At 51.6% G+C, this 17,660-nt stretch overlaps 9 protein-coding genes across 9 annotated transcripts; 4 read left to right on the forward strand and 5 right to left on the reverse strand.

Moving 5' to 3' along the window:
- Positions 1–194: 194 nt before the first annotated feature.
- Positions 195–1,256, forward strand: BJX68DRAFT_260680 (sugar phosphate isomerase/epimerase family protein; the record flags this gene model as incomplete). The annotated part of the gene is made up of 1 exon (XM_071043939.1): positions 195–1,256. The coding sequence occupies one exon, from the start codon at positions 195–197 to the stop codon at positions 1,254–1,256; it is 1,062 nt and encodes a 353-aa protein (XP_070905970.1).
- A 132-nt stretch (positions 1,257–1,388) lies between these two features.
- Positions 1,389–2,625, reverse strand: BJX68DRAFT_260681 (zinc-dependent alcohol dehydrogenase family protein; the record flags this gene model as incomplete). Its single annotated transcript, XM_071043940.1, has 4 exons — positions 1,389–1,566; positions 1,632–1,989; positions 2,049–2,130; positions 2,209–2,625. 4 exons carry the CDS (start codon positions 2,623–2,625, stop codon positions 1,389–1,391), a joined length of 1,035 nt encoding a protein of 344 aa, XP_070905971.1.
- A 1,224-nt stretch (positions 2,626–3,849) lies between these two features.
- BJX68DRAFT_260682 (trypsin-like serine peptidase) lies at positions 3,850–4,899 on the forward strand (the record flags this gene model as incomplete). Its single annotated transcript, XM_071043941.1, has 3 exons — positions 3,850–4,009; positions 4,059–4,589; positions 4,655–4,899. 3 exons carry the CDS (start codon positions 3,850–3,852, stop codon positions 4,897–4,899), a joined length of 936 nt encoding a protein of 311 aa, XP_070905972.1.
- A 219-nt stretch (positions 4,900–5,118) lies between these two features.
- Positions 5,119–6,870, reverse strand: BJX68DRAFT_260683 (major facilitator superfamily domain-containing protein; the record flags this gene model as incomplete). Its single annotated transcript, XM_071043942.1, has 5 exons — positions 5,119–5,435; positions 5,519–5,994; positions 6,043–6,090; positions 6,141–6,551; positions 6,608–6,870. 5 exons carry the CDS (start codon positions 6,868–6,870, stop codon positions 5,119–5,121), a joined length of 1,515 nt encoding a protein of 504 aa, XP_070905973.1.
- Positions 6,871–8,245: 1,375 nt separating this feature from the next.
- Positions 8,246–8,981, reverse strand: BJX68DRAFT_223459 (uncharacterized protein). Its single transcript, XM_071038147.1, has 2 exons — positions 8,938–8,981; positions 8,246–8,862 (listed from the first exon to the last, which is right to left on the reverse strand). The coding sequence occupies exons 1-2, from the start codon at positions 8,947–8,949 to the stop codon at positions 8,524–8,526; spliced, it is 351 nt and encodes a 116-aa protein (XP_070905974.1). The 5' UTR covers positions 8,950–8,981; the 3' UTR covers positions 8,246–8,523.
- Positions 8,982–10,463: 1,482 nt separating this feature from the next.
- On the reverse strand, positions 10,464–11,438 carry BJX68DRAFT_260685 (ankyrin repeat domain-containing protein; the record flags this gene model as incomplete). The annotated part of the gene is made up of 1 exon (XM_071043943.1): positions 10,464–11,438. One exon carries the CDS (start codon positions 11,436–11,438, stop codon positions 10,464–10,466), a length of 975 nt encoding a protein of 324 aa, XP_070905975.1.
- A 508-nt stretch (positions 11,439–11,946) lies between these two features.
- Positions 11,947–13,314, reverse strand: BJX68DRAFT_260686 (uncharacterized protein; the record flags this gene model as incomplete). The annotated part of the gene is made up of 1 exon (XM_071043944.1): positions 11,947–13,314. The coding sequence occupies one exon, from the start codon at positions 13,312–13,314 to the stop codon at positions 11,947–11,949; it is 1,368 nt and encodes a 455-aa protein (XP_070905976.1).
- A 1,355-nt stretch (positions 13,315–14,669) lies between these two features.
- BJX68DRAFT_260687 (uncharacterized protein) lies at positions 14,670–15,914 on the forward strand (the record flags this gene model as incomplete). The annotated part of the gene is made up of 1 exon (XM_071043945.1): positions 14,670–15,914. One exon carries the CDS (start codon positions 14,670–14,672, stop codon positions 15,912–15,914), a length of 1,245 nt encoding a protein of 414 aa, XP_070905977.1.
- A 616-nt stretch (positions 15,915–16,530) lies between these two features.
- Positions 16,531–17,223, forward strand: BJX68DRAFT_260688 (uncharacterized protein; the record flags this gene model as incomplete). Its single annotated transcript, XM_071043946.1, has 2 exons — positions 16,531–16,654; positions 16,718–17,223. 2 exons carry the CDS (start codon positions 16,531–16,533, stop codon positions 17,221–17,223), a joined length of 630 nt encoding a protein of 209 aa, XP_070905978.1.
- Between the last annotated feature and the right edge of the window lie 437 nt (positions 17,224–17,660).

The following is a 17,660-nucleotide window of genomic DNA, read 5'->3' on the forward strand; positions in this document are numbered from 1 at the left end:
AAGTCTCTTCACAGTAGTATTCGGCTAAATAATAGGCATACTGGAAATTGGCAGGTCAGCCTTGCCCGCAAAACAAATATTCTAAAGCACTTTTCGGTTCAGCCTATAAACCGTCCAATGACGTCACGCGGGGTAGCCAAGACAAAGGTGGACAATCACAAACCCCTCAACAACACCACCAACAACTATTCAAAATGCCACCACTCCGCACAATAAAAGGTCCCGCCATCTTCGTCGCACAGTACGCCTCGGACGAAGCCCCCTTCAACACCCTAGACGGAATCTGCGAATGGGCATCAGGCCTAGGATACAAAGGGATCCAGTTGCCGATCGACCCCCGCTTCATCGATATCGAGCGCGCGGCGACAGATGCAGACTATTGCGACTCGCTGCAAAATGTATTCCGGAAACATAATATCGAGCTGACGGAACTCTCCTCGCACCTCCAGGGCCAGCTAGTCGCCGTACATCCGGCGTATGACACTCTCTTTGATGGGTTCGCACCAGCGCACGTCCATAACAACCCGAAAAAGAGGCAGGAGTGGGCGACGGACTTCCTAAACCTCGCAGCAAAAGCATCAAAGAATTTAGGCCTAAGAGCACACGCCACATTCTCTGGGTCCCTCGCGTGGCCATACCTGTACCCATGGCCACAGCGCCCGGCAGGCCTGATCGAAACCGCATTCGCGGAACTCGGCGCGCGCTGGAAGCCTATCCTCGACACCTTCGATGCCTGCGGCGTAGACCTCTGCTTTGAGATCCACCCGGGCGAAGACCTGCACGACGGCGTCTCCTTCGACCGGTTCCTCGCTGAGGTAGACAACCACCCGCGCGCGTGTATCTGCTACGATCCCAGCCACTTCATTCTCCAGAGCTTGGACTACCTCTCCTTCATCGACATCTACCACACACGAATCAAAATCTTCCATGTGAAAGATGCAGAGTTCCGACCCGACGGGCGACAGGGCGTTTATGGCGGGTATAGTGGGTGGACGGAGCGCGCGGGGCGGTTCCGGGCGCTTGGCGATGGACAGGTTGATTTTGGGGCGATCTTTACGAGGTTGGCGAGGTATGGGTTTGGAGGGTGGGCGGTGCTCGAGTCGGAGTGTGCGTTTAAGGATAAGATTGTTTGTGCGCGGGAGGGTGTCAGTTTCATTGAAAAGTGTATTATTCCCGTTGCCGAGGGGGCGTTTGATGATTTTGCGGGGGTGGGTTTGGGGGGTGAGGGGTGTAGGAGGATTCTTGGGTTGGAGTGATAAGGAGAAGGGGACTGTATTATTCGACTGGGACTGGTGTGTTGTGCATACGAGCGAAGAATACAGTTTGGTAGAGGCCCAGGCAGACCGAATCAGCCATATTTCGTGGATGATGATAATTCTACACAGACTTTAGATCTTGATAACCACCTTGCCCATATGCTTGGCAGCATAAAGGTGATCAAACGCAGTCTTTGAGTCCTCAAAATCGAAGACAGTCTCATCCAGCAGAGGCTTCAATTGAACTTTCTTTTCCTCGAGGAAGTTGCAAAAGTTCTGCAGGTCAGCCTTGGAGCCCGGGTTGATTCCCCTAGAAACGACACATTAGTACCCTGACAGCCACAGTTCAGGATTATTATAGAATGAGAAACAAACCTAATAACCGCACTCATCCCAAGAACCTGTCCAAGGATCTCAGGCTGTTCATCCAGCTTGAATCCCCCTAGAAAGCCCACAAGCGAAACCACGCCCCTTCTCGCAAGAGACGAGAGGTTCTGAGCAATAGCCGTAGGACCGATATTGTCCACTACAACATCAACGCCGCGGCCACCCGTAAGCTCGCGCACTTTCTCTTCCCAATTAGGATGGGTCTTGTAATTGATGGTCTGCACCACACCCGCATCGCCGAGGGCTTGTGCGGCTGCTAGTTTTGCGTCGGATGAGGATGTGATGATAGGCTTGATGCCGGCTGCGAGGCAGATGAGGAGGGCGAACATGCTGACCCCGCCGGTTCCTGAGGATAATGGTTAGCGGTTGCTTTGGGGGTTGGGTGGGAGACGATGGGGGATGTACCCTGGAGTAATGCAACGCCGCTATATCGTGGCATGTCGAGCGCGAGCCAGGCAGTTGCTCCTGCGCAGGTGATACAGGCGGCCTAGAAGGGGAAAACAAATGATTAGCATGCTTATCTATCTCGAACCAAACTGTCAAAAAAAAACACAGTGAAACAAACCTCTTCCCAAGAAAGATGCTTGGGCAAATGAACAAGCGCACTCTGATCAAACACCGCATACTGTCTTAGAACCCCATCGACATCCCCACCAAGGACTTGCGTCTCGTCCTCAGTACCCGTGAGGTTATTCAAGTCGAAAATAACCATAACACGATCTCCTGCTCGGAAATCCTTTACTTCAGATCCAACCGTGACAACTTCTGCCGCACAGTCCGAGGCCGGGATTCCGCGGTCGATTACCGAGACTGGATACTTTCCGTTCATCATGGCGACCTCTCGGTAGTTGAGGGAGACCGCGTGGATGCGGATTAGGACCTGTGAAGGTTGGAGGGAGGATGGGAGTATCTCCTCTACCATTTCGACCGTCGAGCCATCGGCTGTTCGCCGGAAGGCTTTGCAGGATTGGGGAAGGGACATGGTTGTGGTTGATATTTTCTGGGTGTGCCCTTGTTATTTTCTGCTCTCCTGGAAGGACACCAGCTCTAAATACCAGGGCGAGGGAGTCTATGGAGAATATGCTTACCAATGCGACTTGATATTGACCCAGTATGATTTTCAGGCGTAAACCAATATAGTGATGGCACCGAGATGATTACATTCAGAGTACTGCATGTTTGACTAAACTCATCCGGAGTCCCCGCCGGGGCTCCCACCACTAATGCAAAGACGGACGCATGATTAGAAAGCTACCCTGGTTTGAACCAGATTCGGCGGACGTTGCACAGGAGCCTCCCACTGGACCCTCCCGGACCCTCCCACCAGCACTCCACTGTCGATGATTAGTAGATCGGCCCCAATGTATAGGTCTGGGTCTAGCTACCATAAATGAAATAAAAAGAATTTTCTGGCAGAGTTCCATAGCTGCATCTGTCTACTTATGTACTGGAAGTCTTGGATAATCCTTGAGGAGCTTAACGCGCGTTAGAAACCTATGCTTGATTTTAAGGTTATTTTTAATCTAGCCTGAAAGCCACAAGATATAGTAAATAAGGTAATACCAAAATAAAGGAATCTATATCCTGATGAAATGTGGCTAGACATGCTCAGAGGAGGGCATTGATACTTGAAATCTTTGCAAATCGGGCTTTGGCTCACGCGGTCATCTCGAGGTAACAGTGATGCACTGCAGACACTTGGTAGTGCGAAGAAAGGAGGGGGAAATATAGCTTCAAGAAATCAACTTTCTATGCGGGCCAAAGTGACCAGTATCAGGGTGTTGAATAGTCCGTCCGAGCCGAGTTCGACGCCTCCAATCTGAGTGACATGATTCAGCGCAGGTACTATTCGACACTCGGGAAAACGAACTCCGGGAACGATATCAGCTGAAAGCTCTCAGTTGGCTTTGGCATGGAAAGTCGTAGCGATTGGAGTTGTATGCTCTTCCCGAACACGATGCCAGTGTGATCGGGCAAGAACAGCCGAGAACGAGAACTACGTGTCACATCCAATCCATGGATAGGTGTCTGCGGGGTCAAAAAGCGCACAAAAAGAAATAGCCGCGGATCGCAGACTTGAAAGGCTATACTGCCCCATCTTTAGGAGATATAAAGTTGTATCATATGGCTGCGTCTAATCCCAACAATCCACTTCACATGCTCAACCTTGGACATTCTTGTTTATGCCCGCCGAAACTCCTTCAAAATGTCCATCATTGCCGGGACGTGGGATCTCAACCCGTCAAGCCCAGCGCCAGCTGAGTTAAAGCTCTACGGGCCCACCTCTCACGAAGACTCGATCTTGCTCCTGGATGAACGCATCCCGGTGTCGGCTGAGGACATTCAGCCAGGCGGCAAGTACCGATGTGCGTTCCTTACCCCTCACTACCAAAGATCCTGCTGATTATTCCACAGCCATTGCGAAGCTCTTCATCCGCTACGCCGGCCAAGAGCCTGAAGACACCCGATATGCCATGGCGACAGGATGGCTGATCCGCGACGATATCCTCGTTACCGCGGGACACTGCGCCTTTGACTGGACTCTAAAGGATGCCGAGGGGCTTGGGCGAGCCGTCGAGGTTAAAGCTTACATAGGGTATCATGGCAAGGCGTCGGTGAACGACGACGCCTTCGCTAGTGGAAGGGTACAGTTCCGGTACGGCGTCAAGGTCGTGACCACCGAGGGCTGGCTGAAAGGTGGGACGTATCGCAACAACGATGTTGCATTCATTCAGCTCAATCGCCCTTTTGACGATGTAACACCGTTGGAGTACCAAAGTACCCCGCTGCGAGGCAGCGAGGTCATCGGCGTTGTCGGGTACCCAGCCGACAGAATCTATAACGAGGAGTCGGGCGGCCAGATGTACGAGGAGTTTAGGCAGACCAGGTGGAACCTGGACCATTCAGCGGGCAAACTGCTGGAATACCGTATGAACACTTTTAGAGGTAAGTACCTGGTAGCTGGGCACCCTCCTAGTTTTGAAAGACCGAGTACTAAACTCATATCACAGGCCAAACCGGAGCGCCAGTCCTGCTAAAGTCAAATCATGCTTCCATTGGCACGCACGTATATGGAGGTTCCGAAAAGAATGCAGCCAGTGTCATTGGAGAGCACGGGAATCCATACGCAGAGTATATCTCGGTCTTTGACAGATCCCTTCCCGAAGTAACGCCGTTGACTCCTCGTCCGGGCGTCACATATGTTGAGATTCAGGCCACGGATATACGTGGGGCAAATCCCGAGGAAGAATCCTAGGAGGTACGAAAGATGTCCTCACAGTTGGGGCTTCCATCATGGCCGCGGGTTCCAAGTTGTCAGTCCATTCCTGGGCCTGATAGGCGTGCCTTTAGCTGCATTCGTTGATACTGTACTTGAGACTGTAAGGAAAAAGCTCAGTGGTTCTGACATATAACGTCTAGCCTTTTTTAATAGACCATCAAGGCCTATATTGTATTTCTCCACAACACAACGCAACTAATCCTTACCACCCCCAACTACACGCACCCCGTCCGCCTCAACATCTCCCACCCCTTTCATCCCCTCCTTCCGTTCATCCCTCCTACTAAGATACAAAATCGCCAAAATAACACCAAACTGCGCAACCGTCGTGCCCAGACAGGCTTTGAACCCCATAACCCACCGCGGCGCGCCCGTCGCCGGAAACTGCGCGACTTGGGCACCTGCTGCAATCCCTTGCCCGATGGCGTTCATGCTCGCCGTGACGACGGCGCGCTCTTCGGCGTCGTTGGACATTATGACCGTTGCCCAGCCCATGGCCATGGGTGATATTGCTGTTGTCGGGTTAGAAAGGGGAGGGAAATAGGTCGCGAGGCGGGTAAGGAGGAAGGAGGAAGGATGAAAGGGGTATACGCACGAGCCATGAACCCTATAAGCATAAACGCAGCAAGCCTCCCACTAAACCCCACATGCCAAACATTGAGTAGAATCATCCCAATTAGAACCGGGACGGTCGTGATCAGAGCGGGCACCCAGAACTTTCCCAATCTATCAGCCGTGATCCCAGCAAGGAGCGCACTGACGATATTAATCGCCGAAACCACCGTCGGGAGTGTGTTAACCTGGACAACCGAGTACCGCTCTGGAAACGATTTTAGATACAGGGAGAAGGCTTGGCCTGCAGGTTGGATGTTTAGATCGAGCATTGTCCAGAGGGTGACGAAGGCGTAGAAGTGCCAGCGGCCGAGGACGCGTTTGAAGATGCTTTTTGAGAGTTGAAGCTGCGGAGGGGCGGTTAAGCCTTGCAGGCGTTTTTGGGCGAGGGTGTGCTCGGTCGGGGAGAGGGCGATGGGCTTTTTGCGGGAGGGGACGTCGGGGAGGATGATGAAGCCGCTGGAGTAGAATTAGCAGTGCGTATCTAGGGGGTTCAAGTGCTCGTACAAGAAAGCGATGCTGATCGTAATGACCGCATCAATGATGAACAGCCACCTATGAGGGGTCAGTAACGAAATCATTCTTAGAGGATACCGGAGCCATACCTCCAGCCCGATAGACCATGGACCCCATTGAGATTCGTATATGCCGCTGCCTGGAGATACCCAGCAAACATGGTCCCCGCCGGACTCGAGATATAAAAGAGGGCAATGCGCCTCCCCACCTCCTTGGGCTTATACCACGAACCCATGATATAGATCGTGCCCGTGAACGAGCAGCACTCGAAAAGCCCGACAAAGAATCTCAAGGCGTAAATCGTCTCGACATTCTTAGCCCACGCAAGCCCGAATGTCGCAAGTCCCCAACCAAGCTCAAGCGCCGGAAGGACGATGTTCGCATGGTACCTGGTGAGGAAGTAGCATGCGGGGACCATAGCAGTGCAATACGAAGCCCAGAATGTGGCGGTGATGTAGTTGAGCTCATTGCCGAACAGGCCGATTTCTTCTCGCATGCCACTGAATGGAACAATGTTAGGAGCCAATATGAGTTGCAGTGAACAGTTGCAACATACCTGACATAGGCATTTGTGAGAGACTGCTGGTCCAGATATTTCGTAAAGAACGAAAGACACCCAAAGACAAGAATACTCAAATCAAGCTTCAAGACCAAGAGCTTTTCCGAGCTTGGCATGTCGGCCGGGTACCAGCCGACAGAAGTCATGAGCCTGATCCAGAGGATTTCAGCTTTGTTAGTGGCGAGGTCGACATCGTGGTCGATCGAGCTATTCTCTGTTGGCTCTGTCGTCTCAGCGAGCCCTCCCTTGGTGGTCGCCATGGCTGATAACCCTCTGGGGGAGACGATAGAAAAGTTGACTGAGAGAAGCTTGCCGTTGAGCAAAGCTTTCTTGGACAAGAAATAAGAACTCGGGCGTTTATGAGCAAACGCCAGTTGGAGATGTTAATAAGCACGCAAGCAGGAGCTGCTATTGCGGGAGTATGACACCATTGCCTGCAGAGGAAGTTTTGTCGGTGACACCCCGCTGTCATGAAGGGATCCCGTCGTCTCCTGCGCCGGAACTGATTAGCTGCATATCTGGATGTGCTTTGATTGCCTCGAAAGCCACCAAGCCACCCGCAGGCCGGGGACGATGGCTCGCGTTAGGATCTCACTCCACAGCTCTCGGTCTTTAGACCTGATGGCGCCAGAATAGTGCATGCTTGCATCATACACGATACTCCAACATACTAGTACTCCACCACCACATGGCACCGCACGAATGCTAATCCTGATCCACGACTGGACGAGCTCCGTTTGGTGTATCGTCGTTATCATGCGCGGGCTAATCCAAGGTACATGATCCTTCTTGGGCTATCCGGCCAGACCCCGCACGAACCGCAGGATTTCCAGTATATCTACAAAGGCCAGACAGTCTTAGGCCCTTTCAAAGCCCTTTTGGTGAAAGGAGTGATTTCAACATGTCGTCTCTGCCCAACTCTCAAAATGGAAATATCGCGGGACCGGGGAAAAGTCCATTGCTCAATGCATTCGACAATTTCGCGCCGGGGATGTTGCCTCCTGGGCAGTGCAAGGTAAAGTACACACAGGCTAAAATAAGTCGAAGTAATTTGAATATTTGTTTTCGAATATGTTGGAAACTCCAGGAGGCAAAGGAGCAGGTAAGTTTGAGGCGGTCGCTTCAAGATAATCATGCCATGTTGGGAGTAGATCCAAGTATGCAGTTCACATGCAGGATCTGCCCCAAGTGCTCGCCAAATACTGTTCAAGCTTCACATTGGGTTATCAAATCGTCCATGAAGGAGAGTTAGCTGCGCTAGCATGAAGAGGTGTATCATAGGATAGCTGAAAGGTGTTTCAAGAGTTTCGATGTAAAGTATTCTCGATGGAAGGACGAGGAGGGAAATAACAAATAAATACCCCTCAAGCTCTACTTTTCTTAGGAACGCTTGTAGTCGCTTGTCTTCTCGCCTCGTTGCCGACCCACCTTCTCCAAAACAGCGACGTCTTCAAGTATCACTACGGTTGAGATACCCCATCCTCTCCAAGGTATGAATTCAATTACTGTAGTACGACGAGACGCGGGGGCGATATGCAACGTTGTACCACTTCAATCACAGGTTAGAAGGCTTAGGGTTGGTGCTATTACCAGCTGACTAGTACCGGGGTTCTCCACTGCGTGTAGGCAACTCTCTCCTTATTGCAGCTAGTGTCCTGTCTTTGGCTGAGAGAAACCTTGGTGATAGAAAAGTGCACCATACAGACACCTGGGAATGCGTAGTTTTACATTGTCATGGAGAATCTTCTTGTAAACTCGTCCGTATACATATTCGGTCCTCGGTCGAAGTTTATGTTTCTGTTCCAGAAGTCGCGAGGCTGCCCTATTTAACTTGAAGCAAAAATGCTCCGAGTTTCAGACACATGGACCAAGTACAAGCCTCCTCCATGCATCCAACATCTCTCTCCCGCCTATCACTGACAAACAACCTCATACCCCTCGAACGTCCCCTCAACCTCAAAGCAGCTTTCCTCAGCAGCGACCTCAAACTCTCCATAGAACGAGTCCTCCGCACATCCGGACTCGGTATACAGTTTGACGAACGGGGTGGTGGCGCTGTCTTCACAGGCACCGGCGTAGATGCTCGCGGTAAAGGACTTGAGCGGGATGTTTTGGACGCCGCCGCAGGATCCCTCGAAAAAGGTGGTGGCGGTGACGCTGGGGGCGGCGCAGGCTTCGTAGTAGAAGCCGCTGAAGGCGACCTGGACCGTGGCGGTTGCGGTGGCCGCGAGAGCGGGGAGGAGGAGGAGGGTCTGTGGGTTGGGTTTGTTAGTCTGGAGTGTTCTGTGGGGGAAAGACGGGGGTGTGGGATGTAGGCAAGGGCGAACCTTGAATTGCATGATGGTGGGTTTGGGAGATTGCTTTGGCAGAGTGATACTCTTGATGTTCACAACGATGGGAGAAACAGGCTTTTATATGTACGTTCCCTGGGGGAATAACCGAAGCTTCCCTTCCCCATCGCATGATCCTCTTCAAGAAGGTGCTCGATCCTTCAGCCCCGTTGCATACGTAGTATATAGGATGCCAAGGCGACCGGACACTTCCTTCATACCTGGCTGAGACAACCCAAAGCATGCTAAGCAAGATCTTATCTGATGGCTTTTCCTGAACTGGTCAAGTGGGCGCTTACGATAAGCATTCGGTAAGCATTGGTGGCTCCACATTGGGGGCTCAGCCGCGCGGTCACTCTTCTTCAGGCATTCTGCAGCAGGTTCAAACCTGCCCGAGTTGATGCGGTAAAGCATTCGGATGAGATACACAGTACAGCGGTGTGAATTATCAGTCTTGTCGGAGATTCGCCGGCATGGCCAGGTGTGAGAACCCAGGGTATAAGTCCCGACTCCCAACACCTCAGTAGCCTACAAGTAGAGATTTTCAGCCATAGAAGGCTCTGCCGATTCCCTCGTAGTCTAGTCACCAGGCCTTACCTACAATGAGAGCCTCAGATCTCAAGAGAGAAATGACAATGTCTTTCTACAGGACCGCCCATATAAGATGTTAGAGATGGAGAGGACTCATGTAAAGAACACCATCCACGTGGATCACCTGGATTTTTTCAAGGGCAAAAGGCATTTAGAGAGCTTTCTCTTCATGCAGGATGTTAATGTGCTTTGTAACATCTTCAAAGAATATGCGCTGATAACTAACTTATCCCTATTACCGCCATGCTCATATAAAAACATTACACTCAGAGTATTGAGATTAACACAGATAATGGGTTCTGAACTTGACGACGGACGATGGGCTTGGAAAGAACGTGAAATTCCCAGATGGGGTGATGGGCAAGGGAATTAAGAACGCGTGTAATACAGGGCAGGATTTGTTCATCATTGTTGTGTCAGTTGGCAATGAGGATGTTGTGACTAGTACAGGGAGACTGGATGAGATTGAATTTATAATATAGATATAGCAGGCATCGTCATACTATGATTCTCTCTCTAGTTTCTGTAATATAATCAGGCAGTGGATATTGCAGCAAGGGCCAAGGCACGGGTCATTTTCTATCAGGCAAAGACATTGTCGCCTTGAGAATATCCATTTTGCTTGCAACTTGCCATATCGCGAGGCCAAGTGGAATATGAACAGCTTAGGGGATTATGGCAATTCCAATTCTCCCTCTCCACGCTGTTGAATTGCTTCCTTGGCGGGAGGTCGGGGTCTAGAAGAGGTCAGATCATCCCTAGAGGTCTTCTGTTTGATCAATTACCTCTGGCCAAACAAAGGCTGCAGTAGTGTGCAGTCTACCCTATCTCTCAATCGGCAACTACCGAGATGAGAACCACCTCAACCGATAAAATTGCATCGTCTTCAAAATCATTCCTCCGCGCACAACGGGAAGACACAAGCCAACTAACTACTCGGAAATTTCGGTAGCAGTCGGATCAGCGCCGTGCTCCACGAGCAGCTGAACGATATCGTGGAGACCCATTCTTGTCGCCTTTTCCAATGCCACGCTGTGAATGCCCGGCTGGCCGACACACGCCCCCGCCTCTAATATCAGAAAGCGCGCCATGGCTTCCTGCCGTTTTCCAATCGCTGCCTTCAATGGAGTGAATTGGAACCCGGCATCGACGTCTGCGCCGGCGGCTAAGAGGAGCTGCGCAGCTTCAATGTTTCCCTCAATGTTTCCCTCTTCTGCGGCCAGACCTAGCGGTGTCAGGTCGTATTCACCCAGGCGGTCGAGTAAATCCGTTGGCTGGTTCTCGTTTAGGAGGAGGCGGATCACCTCGATGGAGCAGTTCTCCTTGAGTGCGCAGCACAGCGCGTTCTGGTCCCCGTCGTCAGAGACCTGTCGCGCGCCCTGCGCGACGAGAAATTTCACAATCTCATCATGCCCGTTCTCCGTCGCAGCCAGCAGTGCTGACCTGAAGTCTTCACGGCCCTCGATATCGGCCCCGGCTTCGAAAAGAAGCCTCACGGTCGACTCCCGTCTATGCTTGGCCGCAACACCTATTGCAAGAAACTCTGTATAATGATCCCGCCGCTGAAGATCCAGATCGATTCCCTGCTGGATGAGAAACCGCACGAGCGCGTCCTGCCCGTATTCGGCGGCCGCGAATAGAGGCGTTGACGCTGGGTCATGGATCACATCGGCCGCCCCCAGTTCGTCGATGAATCGGCGCAGCGCATCGACTCGGCCGTGTTGGCCTACCCAGTCCATGGCGGCTGCGAGGCCGCGAGGGGTGTTTGATGCGTAGCGGTAAAGAGAGCCATTGAAGATCCGGTGGAATCGTCGGCAGCTGCGGATGAACGCGTTCATGGAGTGGGGAGAGTCTAGTCCGTTCCAGATGTCGAGGAGGATCTCGTCGGGCAGCGTGTGGAGCGACATTGCTGCGCGGATACCAGGATGCTGGCAAAATCCTGCACGTGGCCGGACCTTCCGTAGACCATACAAATGATGATCTCAGTTTGAATTGGGCTCGAGCCAGTGGCCTGGATCGTGAGGCGCAGCAACTCGGTGGTCGCATGTGTCTTGTTCGCGGGAAGGAGAGCTGGAGATTTGTCTTTTCAACATGGACTAGCGCTAACGCGTCAATTGGACATTTTAGGATAGAGAATTATCCCCATTCCGTCTTATCTAGGCCTATAATTCAATATACACGCGTTATGAGTCCTGTACAAGACAATAATAATATCAGTAGTATAGTATTTGCAACTTGCGCGAATTTTCGTCTTGGCGCTCAGATTAGTTGCTCCATTGTTGAATATATCTTTCCTAGCCACTAATCCCTGTGGTTGCAGCGGTCTGAGGCCCTCACTATCTCGGTAGAGGACCAATAGCGAAGATGCAATTGATACCATTGTTTATCGAACGCCAGAATATATATATTTGCAACCTATGTCAAACCACACGGCGAACCCTTCCCACTCTTCGAAAACACCAACTCCTCCCTCAACACCCTCTCTATCTCCTCCATATACATCCTAATATCTTTTGGCTCCTGGTACGCCTCGTTGAACTGATAGACAAACCGTAACTTGCCGCGGAAGGTATAGAAGTGGAACCCCGTCATCCCTAGGATATTATCACACGCCAGCTTCCAGTCCTCCACAACAACCGCATCGCCCTCGCCATATGAATGCTGTAGATGATTCTCTATAATCCCCAGACTACTCACCAGCGCATCCGTAGGAATCGGCGCGCTCTGGTACTCGGGCGTCTTGACAATCTGCTGAAGCGCCTGCGTGAAAGACGCCTGGACCTCGAGGACCTCCGGGTTTTCGTTAAGGTACCCGCGGTAGTACTTATTGAGAACCGTGCTGAGCTCATCAAACGTCGCCGGAAGATCAACCGAGAACGGGAGCGGGAGATAATAATTCGCGGCCGCGACCTGGCTATACGGCGCCTCGAGGCGGCCACGGAGATTGAATTCATTGGGAGACGCGTACCGCGTGGTATTCGACGCTGGATCGGCGTACCTGGCGAGCACGCTGATGTATGCGGCGTGCACGCCCGATGTGACGGTTATCCCTCGCGCTTTGCAGGCCCTGATGATCGCCGACGTGGTTTCTTCGGAGAAGACGTATTCTATCGCCTGGCATTGCCCTGCGGGGACTTTGCCGACTTTCGAGGGCAGTCCGACAGCCGGGAGCTTGGTTATGTATTCCATGAGAATTGCGAGGCCCTTTTCACTTTGTTCTGGAGTTGGAGGGCCCTTGAGGCCAACGAGATCGTCCAGCGCGGGTGCGAGCCGCACATGCTCTCCGCCAAAAGTAATATCGTCCTTGGGATTCGTCACGGCGCGAAAGAACCGATCCCAGACCATGATCATCCCAATCCCATCAAAGACCGCGTGGTGCGCATGGATAACCAGCTCCGACGACTTTGGCAGATAGTACATCGTCGCTGGCTTCATCGTTCGACCCAGGCGATACAATTCCTCGGCGTCGCGCTCGGTATCAACGATAAAGGTCTCATCGACCCATTTCTCAATGGAGGTATCATCAAGGACTTCAAAGATCTTCTTCCCCGGCTCGACTGTCGTCGCGATATCGGGCTCCTCGTACCGAACTTGTTTCCAGGCGTGGCGGAGGGTGGATTCCACGTCGGGGATGTTCAGGGTGACTTTTACTTTTGAGAGCACAGTATATTGTTGCCGGCCGTCGTACAGTGCTGCGGTGATATTGCCGATGAAGACAAAGTACTCTTCCATCCCGCTTAACGGGCGTTCCCAGCGGGTCGGGGAGACCTGCGTCCAGTTCATTGTGAGAGCAGACAAGAAGAAAGTGGTGAGAATGGGAAGATACGTGTTGGGACTTCAAAGGGTATCTTGGATTCTCCGAGGCCTCGCTCGGCCTTTATACTTGTCCGCTATGCCCGGGCAGCGCAACGCACTTGAATGGATAGTACTCCAGGCGAATGTGAATGCGATTGCGGCTGACAATGACCATTGCCCTTGGTTGGGCATCTCCACATTTCGACACGAATAGAGAATGACCGAATCCAATCAATCAGCTTCAACAATCTTTATCCCAGCCGCGTATTCACTTTCTCCAGAACGAAGGAGAGTGCTGCCGTGACGCCATCGCACAGATACAATAGGCGTATCTGACGCCTCCCCGCAGGGCTGAGCGCGGCCTGTCAAACGAACCACCCAATCGCTATTCCCAGAATGATCCCAACGGGCGATAGGGGCGCTGAGTGTTGCCAGTTTTGGGTTGGCGCTATTGCGGAGGCCCCTTTAGGTTGTCAAATCATGGTACGCGAGCCTCAATTGCGGGCTCACTGGGCGAGTCGCGAGATGCGTAACCGTAAATCTAATAATGGGGACAATGGGGCTGTGCCTTGGAGAGCTGGGACATGTGTGGCGATCGCTTGACGTGACCTGCTACTACTGGTACGCTCGGAAGGCCTAAAGCATTCCTAGTCGAGTTCTCGTTCGTGGCCTGTTGCGAGTTTTGTAGGCGGCCTGAAGGCTAAAGGTGTCGAGTCAGTGAGCTTGCGAACGCCCCACAAACTTTGTTTGACTTAGGGCGGGTTGCGCACCATCTCCCTTGAATTCGTTAGTCTGGCTTGGAGTTGTGGGGGCTGAGTTGGCGGGAATGGGATCATGGGCAAGACAACCTCGAGGCCTCGAGGGGTATCCCACATACCACCAGGCATCCGAGCACCGTGTCGGGCTCATAAACACAGCGCAGGCTGGCATTTATAAATAAACAATCACGATCCTCACTGTCTAATGCGATTCGATTTCAACTTCCCATCGATTCCCCCAAAACCCACTAAACCTGGCATCCTCACACTCGCAGCCTTCGCGCGCTTAGCAGTATTGATCTCCAGAGACATCGCATCACCGGCTCCAGCGGAGGTAAGGACACGCATTTGTTCTGAAATATTCCTGTCCCAAGGAGCCGTCGGGATCGAAATCGACAACTGGAAAGAATGGCGAGACCTTCAAGTTGGCGCCCAATCTCGGTACATCCTTCTCCTCAGTCAACTCCAGATCGAGTTTGTAAAAGCTCTAGCGCGGTTAAGAGTTGCTGTGTGAATGAGACGACCGGTAATCTTCGAGTGCAGTATTCTCAGTTTGTATTCAGTTTTAAAGAAGGGTCTCGTGTGATGTGTCGAGGCCCCGAAAACTTACGAAAAAGAGCTTCACGATCAGAAATTACATCAAACCTCGGACAGGCCTCGCTCTTTGTTTCTGTTGATTGTGGTGCTACTGAAAGCCAACTTGGAAGCCAGCCTTGTGGGAGTTATTGGTCGCATCGGCCATATCTTGCGGCTCGGGTTCGGGCAATCACAATCACCACTTACTCTTCAGAGCGGGAGCTTGGGGAAACAGAAGAGAACGATAAGGATTTCTCCTGGCACGACCTCTTGGCCGCAGAGACGGATCGACTAGAGCGCAAATTTCGAGCAAGCGAAGAGTATGCTGTGGCCCTCGAAAAGAACAATCTGGATGCCCTCAAGCGACCGAGCGCTTTTGCCTGGAAATGGGTTCTCCTCTTTCAACTCACAAACCTGAAAGCTCTCTCAATGAATCACGGGACGCCAGCCCCCGCAAATATGCTCATGCTCGTTAGTCTACCGCGTCTGGAGAAGCTGGCTTTACGGGTTGGAGAGGGTGATCAGAGATCATGTTTCAACGTTCAACTAAGTCCTACGATATCCCGTGACGCTGCTCCTGTCCCGGCCCAGCCTCTCGACATCCTCGAGAGTGTACTATCTAGTACCAGGTGTCTCAAAAGCCTAAAGTTCTTGCATCTTGTTGCCTACTCGGCTGAACCGATCCAACAAGATGCCGCTCGACTAAAACGAATTCTTGATCCCCACGCCCATTCCCTCCAATATCTCAATATTCTTGTGAGTAACTCGTGGAACGACGATGATGAGTACCCGGGCTACTACAGCAACATCAAGAGCAGCCTCGGGTGCTTGCAGCACTTTACAAAGCTCAACAGACTGGTGATCCAACTTGAACTCTTTCTTGGGAAGCCGCGAGACAATTTCCGACTCAGGAATGTCTTGCCCTCGCAGCTCCGGTCCTTCGTCGGCTTCAACCTGAACAACAAGAGAGGCAAGCGTCTATGGAAAGGGAGAAATTACGTGCCCCAATTTCAGGAAATAACGGAGGATGCGGCCGATGGACGCTCTCCTCAGTTGACTTCGGTGGAGATGTGTCTGGACAAGGATCAGAGCAGAGATGGTGATCCACAGGATCTTCGCGGGGGAGCCTTCAATGGCTCGCGGACTTCATTTGAGATTGTGCTCCCCCCTTCAGATTGGGATGGACAACAGGAGTTTAATGAAATGATGGTACTAGCAGAGCGGGCATACGAGAACGAACCGCTTGCTGATTAGCGATTCTTCTTACTCGCCCGCTGTTCTTGTATGTTTAGTGACTATGCTGTAAGCTAGTCAAAACCCACAGATGCATAATCAATGCTCTGCCAGCGAATCAGACTATGAATCTTCGTTCCAATCCGTCTCCTCATTATAGACTTGGTCTGTTTCAACCCACCAACTCTTGAGGCGGGCGAGCAGTTTCATTTGGAATTCGATAAGGGCAGGACATCTGTCATCAGTAACACATTACGGACTTCCTACCCTATATATCTCGACACTCGTCACTACTAGGTATTACTGCGCCAGTTGCAGAGACCTTTCTTCCTTCTGAGAGGTAAGTCGGATATCCCAGCAGCTTTCTATTTTACGTTACCTTCAGATGAACCTCACCTTAGAATAAGGATTGCCATAGTTCTCTTGCATATAGCTGTGGTCTGAGCAGTTATCCACTCACTTACTTTATCTTTATTCTTTACGACCTTCATTCCCTGAACCCTCCAACGACATCTGCAGGATATCCTTTCCTCTTCAACCACTCAATTGCCATTCTTAGCAGAATCTCTCGAATTTCCTACCTCTCTTCTCGTACTTTCCCCGGAAGACATGCTCGTGGTAGGACACATGCGCCAGAATGTCCTCTGAATCCCTTTTCGTCGAGCAAACTGCCGAGCCTAGCGAGGCTGCCGAAGTCAACCCCGGGACATCTACAGAGAATCTAGACACTAAACTAGACATCGAGCCACTCGCCGTCGAAGGTCCGTCTACAATCCACCATGTCTGTGTCAAAAATTCTAAACATAAACCTAATTCCTCTCTAGAACCCGAAGAACCAACCGGTCAACCTACCGAAGACCCCAAAGCCAAACCCTGGCCAACCGGCAAGCGCCGGCTCCAAGCTGCGGTGAACCTCACCTCGGAAAAAGACTGGTTAGCCTGGGTCCAGTCAGATCTCGTCAAAGGCCCATGGATCGAACTCTGGAATGATTACCTCCGCGATCGTCCCCACCTCAAGACCGGCGTGCGCCTCAACGCCGTTGTGAAAAGACTCAAGGAGGGCGAGGCCGATGATAAATGCCGGTTCTCCATCGATACACTGGATAAATCCGCCTGGGATAAATACGACCATCATGCGCGGTTTTTGTGGAGGGTGGCAGATAATAACATCCGCTCGAATCGGGGGGTGTTTTATGGCAATAACAAGTCACCGCAAGAGATCGCATTGCTTATCTGGGGGCTGAAGGAGTGGTTAATATTCTTGCATTCGCCCGGACAGATTGACAAGAGGAATGGCGGGACGGCGATTTTCGGCACGGGGAGGGGATGAAATCTTGGTTCATTCTTTTGCACGACTAATTTGACTTTGATATACAAACAAAATGATATACGAGGAAAAAAAGTTGTTTACATGGGTTTCGTCGTTTATCCCTTATTTATATCAGATTTGGAGATGGGGTAAGGGCGTATTAGTTGCACAGCATTTGGGTCAGGCGTTTGTTCCTTTTGCGTTTTCTGTTTTGCTTTATTATTGCTGATTCTTTCTTTTTAATCAGATACGAGGTACCATAAGAGCAAAATTAATATCTGAACTTTTTCACTAGCTCTCCATACGTAGGTAGGCATCGAGCCTGCGGAATCCGCGGGTGCTCCGCCACACACTGTCAAGGGACTCGGGGCCCGCGGGATCCACTCACAGCGAGAACAATGTACTTTATCCTGGCCATCCCGGTCCAATTGTGACTTGATCACCGTAACACAATGACT

The sequence above is a fragment of the Aspergillus pseudodeflectus genome (genome assembly GCF_044049435.1).
Source record: "Aspergillus pseudodeflectus strain CBS 756.74 chromosome Unknown BJX68scaffold_1, whole genome shotgun sequence".
Classification (NCBI taxonomy): domain Eukaryota; kingdom Fungi; phylum Ascomycota; class Eurotiomycetes; order Eurotiales; family Aspergillaceae; genus Aspergillus; species Aspergillus pseudodeflectus.